Source organism: Danio rerio, chromosome 3 (genome assembly GCF_049306965.1).
Source record: "Danio rerio strain Tuebingen ecotype United States chromosome 3, GRCz12tu, whole genome shotgun sequence".
NCBI classification, from domain to species: domain Eukaryota; kingdom Metazoa; phylum Chordata; class Actinopteri; order Cypriniformes; family Danionidae; genus Danio; species Danio rerio.
This window is the reverse complement of record NC_133178.1, coordinates 38251772-38266784: the sequence shown is the minus strand read 5'-3', so window position 1 is coordinate 38266784 and position 15013 is coordinate 38251772. Positions and strand designations below refer to the sequence as shown.

General features: G+C 37.7%; 1 protein-coding gene across 16 annotated transcripts in view; it reads left to right on the top strand.

Moving 5' to 3' along the window:
- Nucleotides 1–8599, top strand: part of arhgap23a (Rho GTPase activating protein 23a) — a 142060-nt gene extending 133461 nt beyond the window's left edge. For all 16 annotated transcript variants that reach the window (XM_073944899.1, XM_073944906.1, XM_021474705.3 and 13 more), the window contains 2 exons: nt 2183–2214; nt 4052–8599. In XM_073944899.1, coding sequence (XP_073801000.1) covers nt 2183–2214; nt 4052–5440 — 1421 coding nt within the window. In that variant the 3' untranslated portion in view covers nt 5441–8599. The remainder of the gene's footprint in view (nt 1–2182; nt 2215–4051) is intronic.
- Nucleotides 8600–15013: the final 6414 nt, after the last annotated feature.

Genomic DNA, 15013 nt, shown 5'->3' with positions numbered 1-15013 from the left:
TCCTGCCATGACCTCTCTATGTGTGTGTGTGTAAATGAGTGTGTGTTTAATGCCTTTATGTACAAATGGGAGTGTCAGTGTTTGTATTAATTGATTAAGTTGATTATGGGCCCCATTTAAACCTTGTATTAAAACTGTGCTACTTCAAGACTGTATTTTTGCTGTAGCTTTATTATTATTATTATTAAGAATATCTCTGATAAAATAGAACAGCTCATTATGGGTGTATTTAATGTATTTGTACATACTAAGCATGATTTACTCTACCTGACAAAAGTCTTGTCACCTATAATAACTTGACTTCTAGTTGATCATTTGGTATCAGAAGTGGCTAATATGAAAGGCAAAGGCCTCTAGATTACTCTTATTTTACCAAAATAAAATATGATCAAGCCTTGATTTTGAATTTTTAAATTAGGACAGTAATATCTGACTTTGCTTGGACAAAAGTCTTGTCACTTAACAGAAATAATGTACAGTATATAATATAAAGTCATGGTGCAGTGGGAAAAGCATTAATATTGTGTTTGACTCCCATGAGCTTGGAGGACTGCTTCCATTCATCTCTGCATTGACTCAAATAACTGATTAGTAAAGTCACCTGGAATGGCAAAGAAAGTGTTCTTGCAGGACTCCCAGAGTTCATCAAGATTCTTTGAATTCATCTTCAATGCCTCCTTCTTCATCTTACCCAAGACATGCTCAATAATGTTCATGTCTGGTGATTGGGCTGGCCAATCCTAGAGCACCTTGGTTAGCACTTAAGGTTGAAGTATGATAAGTAGTGCTATCCTGCGGAAAAAAGTGCCCTCTCCTGTGGTTTGTAATGTAATGGGCAGCACAAATGCTTGATACCTTAAGCAGGTCGCACACTAGAATCGGCACTCAGTGCCGTGCCATGCATTTCAAAATTCTAAACATAGGTTTCTATCAGGGTACACACACCAGCGCCGCAAGTCGCCGGCTATCGGCGGCTGTCCGTGGCACCCAGCCACCACTCAGGACACTGTTCATATTTCTGCCACGCCACAGACTGCCATCTGATTAGTGTTATTTAAAATAGCATGCGAATGTGTGTGTCTGGTTGTGTGATACTTTCACCTGTCATGTTCGGGCTGTGTCGCCTCAGCGGTGCATCCATTGTGTGACGCCCTTAAAGTTGTTGATGTTGCCATTCACTCTGCAGATCTTTTGCACGCCCCATACTGAATGTAACCCCAACCCATGATTTTTCCTTCACCAAACTTGACTGATTTCTGTGAGAATCTTCCGTCTGTGCGAGTACCAATAGGTCTTCTGCAGTATTTGTGATGATTGGGATGCAGTTCAACTGATGATTCATCTGTAAAATCTACCTTCTGCCACTTTTACAAATGATCAACTAGAAGTCAAGTTAATATTTGTTGCTCTTACAACTGGGATCGACAACAAGACTTTTGTCAGGTAGTGTAGTACAAGTATGAGGGGAAAAAATTGAGAGCCAACTAAGAAATTATTTTTGAAATTTGACAACTCATTAAATTTAGCTTCAATACAATCAGATTTTGAGTTTACAGAACTCATCTATGACGTTTTACTTATATTAGAGTGAAATAAACTTATTTGTTGAAGTGTATCTGAATATTGAAGAGCATAGCCTTCAGAATTAGTGAAAAAAAAGTAACACTCATACCAGGTGAACGGGGCCTGTGCGTGGTGGTAAATTGTGTTTGTTTGGTCTTTCTCCCTCTCTGACAATCACAGTTTCTGCCCTTGCCTTTCCTATAGCTTATTTCATTGTCCGATGTCATCAGTGTGTGCTGTGATGTCATCAGTGTGCGCTTCATCTTTTTCACTGCATATATGAGCGCTTTCACTTCTTCATCTAAGACCCTGTTCACATTGGAACATGAGCTGACAATCAGAGGCTGGTTGTTCATTACACAAGTTGTTTGTTGCGGATCTTGTGTGAACACTGTCTCAAAATCACTGTTTATGGGGCGACGCTTAATGATTGACACAGAGGCTGCTGTATGCCTTATATATTAATGAATTAATTTACTGACAATGCCAAAAGGTCCATCCTCCTCTGTGCCTCTCATTAATACAGCAAATATTTAACATGGTGCCAAAATGTTAATTTTCACTAACTTCCTCTAACAATCTCTCTCCCTGTCTCTTCCTTTTTTTTTGAACTGACCAGACTCAACCAACAGTGATTCTGCAAAATCTAAGGTCAGTATTGACCAAAGGCTATTTAATATGGTTGTTGTGTTGAAGAGTTAAAGTAACTGGATAACTTTGAATCCTCATTTATTAAGAAGAACTAGTTGTTTTACACATTATTTGAATGTTTAATTAATTGTTTTGTTTAATATAATACTTTTTTATTGTTTTAATATTTTATATACATAGTTGCATTTCTATGGAGTCAATCTTGGGCCATATATACTTGCAAAATAAACGAAAATAAAGTATTGAGCAAAAAAATATATAAATAAATGCAAAACTGATTTTGCGATGCTGCTTTCACTTTGCACTTCATGTTTCTGTGCATTTCACTTTGTGGCCCTGATTTATTTAGCCTGATATATATATTTAGGGGTGTGACAAGATCTCATATGACGAGATCTAGTGAGATTAAATCGCAACAAGATTTCTCGTCGAGGTGAAAAGTTGTCTTGTGAGTTGTGATGTTATGATGGAGTGTGAGGGTAAAATTAGCACTGAAGATTGGAGGCAAGATTTGATTTGAACCACACACCAAGTGCTTTGCACACACCTGGCAACCCAGGCTGCCTCTGTGTTGCGCGTCACTCGTTTGCTTGGGCAGGTGTGGCATAACTTTTTTTTAAATTAAACACCTTAATCAAACTATTACTATCGTGAAGGACTTTCAGCTGCATTTTGCAGCTACAGTATTAAATTACATTTAAACAACTCTCTCCTATCAGTCCTTACTTCATTGTCACATTCAGTACCTCAGAGTGAGTCATGAACGAAATGTTGCTTAATAAAATAGAAATTGCTGAAAAATTACAAAAATGTAAAATAACGTTTATTACAAGTTGATTTTTTAATACAGCATCTAAATATTTTGCTATTTGTGATTTTTAGGTTTTTTTTAATTAAAGAGGTTAAAATAGGATAAAAATCTCGTCTTGTCTCGTGGAGTAGGCGTCTCGTGTTAATTAACATGTTAATTAAAAAAACTTTTCAATAGATGAGTAAAATGCAGCCTGGTGTGAACTCTGTACTGTTTTTCTTTTATTTGATGCAACTTATCTCCAGAAAATCTAGAAACAGGGACTCAGCAGCTGGTCTAAAACAGGATGGGGAGCAGATAAAATCAAATTCTATGTATTACCTAAAGACTAAAATTAGAAATAAAATTTATATGGGAGCAGTACAGGAGCAGGAGTCTTTTTACCAAGAGCGGGATTTAAACTTTGGTCTGGGAGTGGACGGGACAAGATTTCTTTCTGTGGGAGTGGGACAGGACAGGAGTGACCATCCACTCCCGTGTCATCCTCTAGTGCAAAGAGAAAACAGCATCGCAAACTCACAGCTGACTAAAAAGCAAATCAAAACGAGCATTGCTATTGGCTGGACAGGTTTTGTAATGTAATAATAAAAATGTTTTGGAAGTATAATATTTTTTTATTTATTTATTTATTTATTTTATTTTATTTTTTTGCACTACTAGATTTTTATTTGCAGTTCCTTTTTTTTGTTTGCAAATTTTATTTTTATTTCTCAAAACTTTAGGTTTTTTTTGTTTGTTTGTTTTTTTTGTTTTTTTTTTTTGCAAAATTTATTTTTATTTTTTATTAAAAAAAATAATAAATGCTTTGCAATTTTTGGAGATTTGCATGTATTTATTTCTTTGTTTTAGCTCAATACTTTATTTTTTGTTTGCAAAACTTTCTTTTATTTTTCAAGTATTTATGCCCCTAGATTGACCCCATACATTTCTAGTATTTTTGTGTAGTTTACAGTACATCTAATAATAATTATTAATGATGCCATATATTTAATATTAATCTATTTATTCTACTTTAATGATACTTAGGGGTCATGGGGATCAAAACGTGACTTTACTGCCAAGGATATCCTTACATTATCAATTATGTCGGCTGTGACCCGCAAACGGCGGAAGCGGCACAACGGCCGTCTCCTCGGCAGCAGCACAGACGACGATTCTGAGCATGAACCCATTAAATCCTGCATCTCCGAGAAAGACGATCTGCAAGAGATGGGGCAGGTTGCATCCTTCTGTGCCCCACGAGCAGAGGGAGAGGAGGATGACGATGAAGAGGAGGAAGATGATGAAGAGGAGGAGGAGGGGGCTGAGAGACAGAAGGCACAAGAGCAGAAGGAAACAGTAGTCCCCAGCATTTCCTCAACAGAGGAAGTGACATCAACAGTGCTGCTGAGCGAAGAGGAAGAGCAGAAGTCTGAAGTGAAAGGAGGACGCAGCTGGAGATTAGATGATGCTCGGTCTATTGTGTCAGGCTACTCTACTCTGTCCACTTTGGGGCGGAGCTTAGCTTCAGAGGGGCGGGGCGAGGATGCAGATGATGAGCATAGTGAACTAGTGAGTGAAACTGATAATGAAAGCGGGTTTGCCTCACGCTCCCTCACCCAAGAAAGGCCAGAAAAACCAAACCGTTCCAACCAGAACTCTCATGCGTCTCCTGAACCAACCGCACCACAGAGTTTCCTCTATGCGCACTGCAAATCACCTACACCCTCTGGCTCCGCCACTGCTCCATCTCCCCCTTCACAACACATCACAACCAACCCAGAGGACAGCGCAGCACGCTCGTCTACTCCCTCAACCTCCTCTTACTCCTCATCCGCCTCACAACGGCTCCACAACCGCTCTTTCAACTCCCACCGCCTCATACAGTGCGACACCCTTGCACGCCGTCGGACAAAGGCGGACAAAGCCAAAGCTCCCTCAGTGGACCTTTCCGAACTCTCGAGCTCCTCCGCCGCAGAGGAGGACCGCCAGTCAGGTGCCAATCAAATCCCTGACTCCTCTCCGTCTCCTTCTTCAAAAGCCAAAGGGTTTAGCATAAGAAACGAGTGTACGCCAATATCCATGGTTGGTCCCGGAAGTAAGGGGTGTGTGTTGTCCCCCGGGCAAGGATCCCTGGCGGATCAGGTACGTGCTCGTCTAATGGGCTCGGCGGATGACCTGTGCAGCGTTGGCCTGAGAAAGCAGCTCTCGCCGGAGACGCGCCGGAAGAGACGCGCTTGGAGGAGACACACAGTGGTCGTGTCCCCTACGGATTGTTCAGACAAAAAGCCAACGGTCCAAAGCACCAAACCTCTAGCTTCACCCTCCCCTGTTGAAAAGCAGGATGTCAGAGAGTCCCACCCAGAGTGCTCAGAAACTGAAGCCCCTACTGCACGTCGGGCCGTGCCTACCTCGCGCTTTCGTGATTTCTTGTAGCAGTGGTGGTGTGTACAGGCTAGTGAACCAAGAGAGTTGGATTTGGGTTGTGTTGTAGCTGCATACTCGGTATGTTCAAAGTGAGTTTACACTAACAGCGATTCACACTTGCTTTCCACACTTTTATCTTAAGGCATAACCCCAGGTTATCATTGTTTTAAACATTGCTTTCTTACAGAGCAAGTTACTTTTCACACTTGTAATTTAGAAGCAAGGTAACTTCTTTTAACCCAGGGTTATGAAACTCATCCTGCAGGCACAGAACGTCAACATGACCTCATATTGATGTTGTAGCCCAACGTACCCCAACGTCAGGCTTTTGTCAATGTCCAACCTAAAATCATATCAGCATCTAATCAAATTACACCTTGATGTTGTGTGGATGTTACCAATATAACATCTATCAGACGTTGTATTATGGTCACTTTCCAAAACAACTTAAAATCAACCAAATATCAACGTAATCTGACAGATCGTTATTTTACGTCAAAAATAAAATTGTCTTTAGATGCTGGCTAGACATCAAGTTTTGGTCACCTGACGTCACAACCTAAATCTAACCCAATAATAACATCTTATGATGTTGTGTGCCTGCTGGGCAGTTACAGTAAAAGGTTTGGCATTTCAGTGCGTGTCTCCTTTTATCATCTAATAGTTTAACTTAAAACTTTAACTACAATCAACAATAAATAATATGAGCATGGAAGTACCGACCACATTCTGTACTTGTCCAATCAATGACACTTACACAGCAAATATGCAAATAAGGATGATAACCAAAGGGTTTAGAATTGTAGAGTGTGAAATATCAGAGTAGGAATACAAATTATTCATTCATCAAGTCAAGTCAAATTGGCTTTATTGTCTTTTCAACAATATACAGTGGAGTACACAGTGAAACGAAACATTGCTTCTCCAGCACCAAGGTGCTACATCAAACAACATAAATTGACAACATAATTTAGGACTGTACATTACTATAAAAGTTTAGAGATTGAAATAAAATAAGATATTAAAGTAAATTTTAAAAAGTAAGAAAATTGGAAGCTGGAAACTTGAAACTGTAGTGGTCTAATGCTAATGTTGTAATCCATTTCCATGAATTATGCTAAGGTAAGCTAAAAGTCCTCTCACCAGACTCAGAGATCAGCTGAATGGGTTTAAAATATTGTAAAACTCAACTGTTTAACTGTAACTCTGAGTTTTCCTTTAACAACAATGAACTAGGGTTAAAGGGATAGTTCACCCAAAAATGAAAATTCTGTCATCATTTACTCAACCCTTCACGTTCAAAACCAAACAAGCTGAAATTCAAATGAAACTGCAGTAACTGTTTTCAGACCTGTGGATTTTTTGCTTTGGTTAATGCTTGATTTTCATAATTGTATGGAAAATGACCACCTTCATTTGGTTTGTTTCACTTTCATGAACTAAAATGAATTTACTCTTTTAAGAGTGCATCTGATTATTCCTGAAATTCTGCTCATATGCATTCTTATAATGTACTTCAACATTTAAACATCAAGAGGTGCATTTTGATTTAACTAATGCAATCATTTGTATGCTTGACATTTGCAGTACTCGTGTAACCCATATTCTTAAACAAAACCATCTAAGTGTAACGGAGGTCAGCTAGTATAGTGCTGTGCGGGAAACCTCACTCCTCTAAACCCGAAAAGGTGCTCTAGTGGTGATGGATGCTATGGTCTATAGCCTACTTGCTAGTGCAACCAACTCCCATGCGGAGAGTCGCCGGATTGATCCCAGCTTGGGTGGTGTAGGACCGACAGGGTTACATAAGGGAGAAAATGCACCAATTTCTCTAAATGAACCAGTTTTGACGTGTCATCTGTAATAAGGAATAGGATGGAAATGGACAAACTTCTGCCTCAATTCAAAGGTCATCTAAAGAAATTAGTACTTTGAATGAGCTTTTTACCCCCAGAATGTCTTTAGGTGTCATTTTAGCAGCATGTTCCGCAATAATTTAGTTTTAAACTTCAATTTTAGCTTATTTATTTATTGTCACTGCAGTACATTGCTAATCATTTCCAAAAATGAGTACTCTTATTTATGCAAATGAGTGACTAGCATCATCCTGTCCTCCGGTGAATCTGCATAGATGAATCTCTTTGTCTCTGTGAATCGCTGTTAGTGTGAACGGTCCTTTAGTTTGCCGTGTTGAGTACAAAATGCAAACTCTATTATACTATACTTTACTACACTGTACTATACAATGTAAAGCCCTTGGTCAAGTCGAATTTACATCACACTTACTTACTGTTGCCAAAGTTTTTTCTTCCTTTCACATTTCCTTATTTTTTTAATCCTGGCAAGTCACACGACAACATTCAGCTCTTCAAAATGACTGCCAAGACCCTCACGACGTACATGCCATGGAGTGCTTTTATGTTTTCAAGTCCCTGATGAACCGATAATGTGCCGGTACAGTATTGGTTAAACAGTGTTATCAAACGAGAGCAGTGTTGATAGTGACGGTTTTACTAGATTTAACACAGGCCGTTGAGCTCAGAGCAGCTGCGTAACTCTACCAGTAACTCGCTACATTAAGAAACATAAGACGCAGTGTGTGGCGTTCACCTTCCCACATGTTCATCTACACTGAGTGACGGCTCATTGGTGAAATCACTTCAGATGAGCGTGTATGTGTGTCTGAAATTGTCTGTGTAAACCGTATGTGGTCGAGTATGTGTGTGTGTCAAATGATTTTGTAACATTTGTACAAAGCCTTGCTTAAGTTAACCTTGTAAATACACATATATTATATTGTCATTTCCTTTTTTTTTCTCTTTTATTTTAGCTTTTATATGGTTTACAAAAGTGCGCTTGGGTGCACGGTCATTTCTTTCAAGATGTTACTTGAAACGTTGTTGTTTTTTTCCCTTAATATTTTTCGTTTGTTTGTTTTATACACAGTATATATTATACATATATTTTGTATGAATATAATAAGTACTTTTATTTGGAAATCTTGGGGTGTACCTGTTTTAACTCCACTAGACTGTTTTCCCTGTTAATGGCCTTTCTCTGTGACTTACAAATACTATGCAGAAATCTATTCACCTCAATGCAAAGAACAGAGATCTAACCTGCAAAGAGTGTCTGTCACAAGCTATAATAAATTCTTATTGCAGAGCGTATTTGATTCTTGTCTTGTTGTTTATGTACACTGTTATCATTTATATACACCGCATTAAATTTATGAATAGTTCTTAGTTGTTGTTCTTTAATGGGTGCGTATTTTACCCCTTTTACAAGGTGTAAGGTAAACCTTTGGTTTCATTAGTATGTGTCTGTAAAGTTTCAGCTCAAAACACCCATCGGATTATTTATTCAAGAGTTCACATTTAGCTGATTATTGATTATAAAGCTTGTTTGGCATGCTGTCCTGGGAGAAAGCCCTGAGCTCATAAGATCCTCAAGCCCAGGGCTCCCTCCCGTTTGCCAGGCGTGAGGGGAGTTTGAGCTCAGGTTGCTCTCGAGAACTGCCCTGCTGTAGTAGCTAATGAACAGATAGTGATTGCTCTTAAGAGATAACTACTTACTAGGAGCGTGTCTATGGTGCTGTTTTGGATTAGTCAGTTAACTTAGGGTGCTTTCACATCTGTAGTTTGCTTCATTTGGTCCGGACCAAAGGCAATTAATGATACATTGTTGCATTTTCTGCCGTCTTTGGGTCGTTTTCACACCACACTGCTGGCTTTGGTCCAAACCAGTTGAAACGAACCAAAATGCAGTCATCTGACAAAATCCACATCACTTTTAGGCCAGATGTTGTTGAACATATTTCCTAAACTGCTTATTGATTGGTCAGAATTCACGTGCAGGAAAAATGCCATTGAACGCCCGCAAGTAAACCGGCAGACACAAAATGTTGCTTTTTACTATGGAGGGACGACTGCGCTGACTGACTGTATCCCTGCTTTAGACAAACTATACATTTCGAGAATGAAGCGCGGCTGCGGCTGGAAAACAATGTTTTAATGCATCGCTCGCCACTTCAGGAGGAGGCGTGAATTAATTTAACTAAACTGCGACATTATCATCTTGCGGAAATATTACCAACGATCCATCAGGTAATGTTTTCCTCTCTCTCTCTCTCTCTCTCTCTCTCTCTCTCTCTCTCTCTCTCTCTCTCTCTCTCTCTGTTGGTAAAGCGCTGTCAACAAATATTTTTGACCACAAACGAACCGCTATGCTTTTTTTATTTGAAAGCGTACCGAGCTAATTTTTCTGCTTTTGGTGCGCACTCGAGTACGATTGCTGCATTGTCACCTGCCCAAACGAACCGCACCAAAATGGAAAACAAACTCTAGTGCGATTCAATCAATCTAAATAAGGCAGGTGTGAAAGCACCCTTAAGTTGCATGTTTTTGGATGGTGGGACGAACCCGGGGGAAACCCACATTTATTTTTATTTTTTATTTTTTTTGCCTGTTCGTTTACCTGTTCTTTTAATTGTGACCCATATTTGATTAATGTGTTTACACTTGCCATACTATTCACAACATCGCATATGCGTAAAGGCGGGTTCTAGCATCTGCACCACACTAGCCACGATGGAAATCTGTGGAATCGGGTCACATTTAACTGGCGGTGTAAATGGGGCCAGAGACAGACATGGAGGAAGCTGAAATACAGCTCATTACTCAAAAATACCAAGTGAGTTTATTTGATGTATTTATGGTGGAGTTTATATAAGCCTTTCTGAAATGATGACACACACATATAGACATGCATACATACATACATATACATATATATGCGCATTTACCGACACCATGCGGCCGTGGTGATTATATCAGTTAAGAATTACATGTCAATTTTACTCTATTAAAAACATGCTCCGTTTTAAAAACGTTTTAAACTTATAAAGCTTTTTAAAAATCACAGAGATTTGTAACAAATATTTTAATGCTAACTTATTTAAAAAAAAAAAAACAGTTCTGTGGACGTGTGTAGGCTACATGGCGTCTGTCAATTATTTTTATGTCAGGAAATTTTAAAAAAGAGATTTGTTGGGTTTATATAACTCAATATGACTGTGGACAAACTACATACAGACAGTTCTGTCCAAACAGCTTACAAAAGTTGATTTTCATCATAGGTGCCCTTTAAGCATGAATAAAATGAAGTCCGTACAAGAAGACATGCATTGCAGAATGTAGCTTTGACCTTGGCTTCAGCAAAACCTCCTTCTGAGCATCTACTCCTTTGTAAAAACAGTCAAAATATTGTACATTAATGTGTTCACAAAAAAAAAAGTATATAACTAGATTGTGCTCAAGAATGCTCTCAATATACTGACAGGAGAGAAAAAAACAATTGTTTTATGTCTACACAAAGTTCACTTTTAGGGTTAGATTATAGTGTTTTTAATTTTTATAAAAGTAAACTTTATTTAAAAAGGGATGTTTTCGTTTAATTACATGCGCTCAAAAAATGGTGTTTGCTGTTTGTTCAAGCTGCTTATTTAAAATGAGCTGAAATAACACAATTCTTAAGGGTTTTTTGGGACAACTTCATTATTTTATGTTCAATTTACTTAAATTTGTAAAATCAATTGTGTGGAGCCCAACATTTCTACAGTGTGTGTGTGTGTGTGTGTGTGTGTGTGTGTGTGTGTGTGTGTGTGTGTGTGTGTGTGTGTGTGTGTGTGTGCGTGCATTATTAGCATAGAGGGACTCAGGGACCTAAAAAGCTTTGTAGGTCCGTGTGTTAAGAGACTACTTAACAGGTTTAAACGTGATGGTGGTTAGACTGTTTTGTCTTTGATTTTTTTTTCTTACAAGCAACTAACCACTATGGTGTCCTTAATATCATTTACTTGTAGTACATTTGAGATGGATGGAGTTTGCATGTTCTCCCTGCGTCCGCGTGCGTGGCTTTCCTCCGGGTGCTCCGGTTTCCCCCACAGTCTAAAGACCTGCCCTATAGGTGAATTGGGTAGGCTAAAAATGTCCGTTGTGAATGAGTGTGTGTGTGGATGTTTCCCAGAGATTGGTCGCGGCTGGAAGGACATCCGCTGCGTAAAATCGTGCTGGATAAATTGGCGGTTCATTCTGCTGTGGATTAACAAAGGGACTAAGCCGAAAAGAAAATTAATGATATCAGAGCTTTACAAAAAAAATGCTGATAATTTTAATAGTGTAGAATGTGGTAACATGCCATGGATGGATGGGTAAATAGCTAGACAGATGTTTCTCTATTTTTATTTATATAACATTTTATTTGGCGGAATATTTACACATTTTAACGTTTTAATTACTTATTTATTTCATGAGTGTGTCAGCAGGTGGCAGCAATACCTTGATTTGCAATCAATGCAATCAATTTGTAATCATTCCGAGTATTAAATCTCACAGCAGCCTCAAGTCTGAAGTGGATGAAAGACGTTTGTATTTGTTGCGATTTTTCTGGTTTCTGAGAAGTTGTGTTTCATGATGAATATGAAAGCACGTTCGAATGCAAGCTGTTTTGGAGTCGTCCTATGACTGAATGGAGCATCAGTAAATTATATATATATAGATAGATAGATAGATAGATAGATAGATAGATAGATAGATAGATAGATAGATAGATAGATAGATAGATAGATAGATAGATAGATAGATAGATAGATAGATAGATAGATAGATAGATAGATAGATAGATAGATAGATAGATAGATAGATTTTTTTGTTTAACATGGATAGCATAACAGAACGCACACTCACACACACAAGTACATATATTCGTTTTTTGTAAAAAATTATTAAAGATTATAGACATAAATAAAAAAGATAAAAGAGTAGATGGGATACATGATTAAATAGACAGATAAATGAAAAGGATAAAAAATGTGCAAAGCCAATGAGTGTTGAATTATTTTTATAACAAATTTCCAGAGTAACACGCATGCAGTCAAATTTAGGGTAAAGTCTACGACTGTTTGTTTGTTAATAATGTGTTTCACCTCTTCAGTTGTTTCCATACATTATGATAATGTTTCCATCATCTCGTCAGGTTAGTAGTCGTCATTAGTGGTAGTGGTAGAACATTGCACTGCATTCCTTTTAGTATCCATGGCAACCCTTTAAGCTTTGATTTTAATTATGGTTCAGTATGCAACCGACTAGAAACTCAAGCTCATGAAAAAAAGCTTTGCATTCCGAAGTTCAAGCTCGGTGAACTCTGACCTGCGAAATTATGCAGGAGACCAACTCACAGAAGATTAAAAACGTGAGCTCCGTACAGAAATTTGAAAGTGCAATCTAGTGTGAGCACAGATTAGGAAGATTGGCTGATTCCAATTTTTAAAATTTTCAACATTCTGTACAAGCGACACGGTGGCTCATTGATTAACAGTGTCACCTCAAAGCAAGGTCACTGGTTCGAGTCCCGGTTGGGTAATAGGTGAATTGAATAAATCTAAATTGGCCGTAGTGTATGTGTGTGAATGTGAGAGTGTATGGGTGTTTCCCAGTACTGGGTTGCAGCTGAAATAAGCTGTGTAAAACATATGCTGGATAAGTTAGCAGTTAATGCATTGTGGCAAATAAAAAGCCAAAGCAAAATGAATTAATGAATATTCTGTACATTCTAAATGCCATGTGTGGGACTGTACTCAGAGGCTCAGAAATAATCCCACACAGGGACTGCATTTCTCATAAGATTAAATGTTACCTGTTATGTATTGCTATGTTCTTTTAACATTCAAAGCTGTCATTCATCTGACCATGATTTAGAGCCCACAACCATATCAGTATCTGCTCTTTTAACAGTCCCCTTCGCTCGTCTGCGCTCTATGGGTGACAGGCTTTCGCATCCCAGGCTCCAAGGCTCTGGAACTCTCTCCACTACATTGATACAATGTTTTACCAAAGAAGGTCCAAACTCTTGTCAATGGGACAGTAACATTTTATGGAACAGAATTGTACTTTAAGACAAAAAAAATAAAAAATGTGTACCATTGCAGTTTGTACCTTTAAGGACATGTTTGTACCATGAGAAACCAAAAAGTACATTTGGTTTTTAAAACATGCAGGTACAATATTATATCTTCATACAAATCTGATTCATGAAGTACCACTACAGTGACAAGACACGTTGTACCTTAACAGTGTCAAAGGTGTTCCTTCGAGAACTATTTAAAGGCATTCTGCTATATCCAAAATGGGTCAATTTATTTTCAGTAAATATAAAACATCAAATACATTTTAAAGTAAAGTAAAACAATGTTTTTTTTTTAAGTTCTTTTTGTTTTTGTGTAAATGCACCTTTTCCATTTACGATATAGACTAAAAAATACTTTAACAAATCAAAAGATCTATTTCTCTTCAAAACATTTCACAACATTTTTTACAAAAATGTTACAGAAACATTCTGCCATGTACAATATAAAACTTGTTTTTTCCAGTTTTCACACAATACCTTTGTAATCACTTAAAAGTTCATTTAATTTACTTAATTTTAAAATAGAAATAGAATTATGCAAGTGTATTGTAACGAGAAATGCACAATTTTGGTTACCTTTACAATAAAATGTCTGCATGAACACTTTGCATATGCAGGACTTTTGCCAGCTCACGTGCGTAGCTGAAAGCAAACGCCAAAAGGTGCGGATATCAATAATGAACCTGTATTTATCAGAAAATGCTTAACAAATGTTTATTAAAAATGCCTTAAATGTTTAGTTCACAACACCTTTAGTTTTGTTTTACCAGTTGTCTTGTATTATAGAAGTTAATAATGAATGTTTATGAGTTTCTTTAAGCATATATGCTTTTAAATGATGATTCATGTTTTCATATGGAAATTATTCATAAAATCACCTTGCCTTTACAGTAATATTTATTTTCATAGATATTGTAATAAAAGAGGTTGTTCAACACTTTTTTTAACCTTTTTGTGAGAACAGTTGTGTACAGAACATAATCATAAGAGGTCTTTTCTGTACCATATAAGGTACAACCTTACAAAACTGTTACTCAAGGAACATTATTTGTTCCACAGTGTACCTTTTTTCTGAGAGTGTATGAAATTAGACATGCTGTATCTTTTAAATAGTTTAAATCATCCTTGAAAACTCACTACTTGACACTCGCCTATTCATGAGGCGTGCATTCTTGGTTTGCTTTATGTTTCAAAATTTGAATGTTTTATCTATTTTAAATGTTTTATCTTGAATGATTCAGTTTTACTGTTATTCTAAACTGTTTTATATCTGTACCTTTTTTGTGTAAAGCGCTTTGAGAATTAAGTTTTAAATGCGCTATATTAAATTATTAATGTTGTTGTTGTTATTATTATTATTATTATTATTATTTAAAAATTTCAAGGGTGAGGCAGTGGCGCAGTAGGTAGTGCTGTCGCCTCACAGCAAGAAGGTCGCTGGTTCGAACCTCGACTCAGTTGGTGTTTCTGTGTGGAGTTTGCATGTTCTCCCTGCCTTCTAGTGGGTTTCCTCCGGGTGCTCATGTTTCCCCCACAGTCATGCGGTACAGGTGAATTGGGTAGGCTAAATTGCCTGTAGTGAATGAGTGTGTGTAGATGTTTCCCAGAGATGGGTTG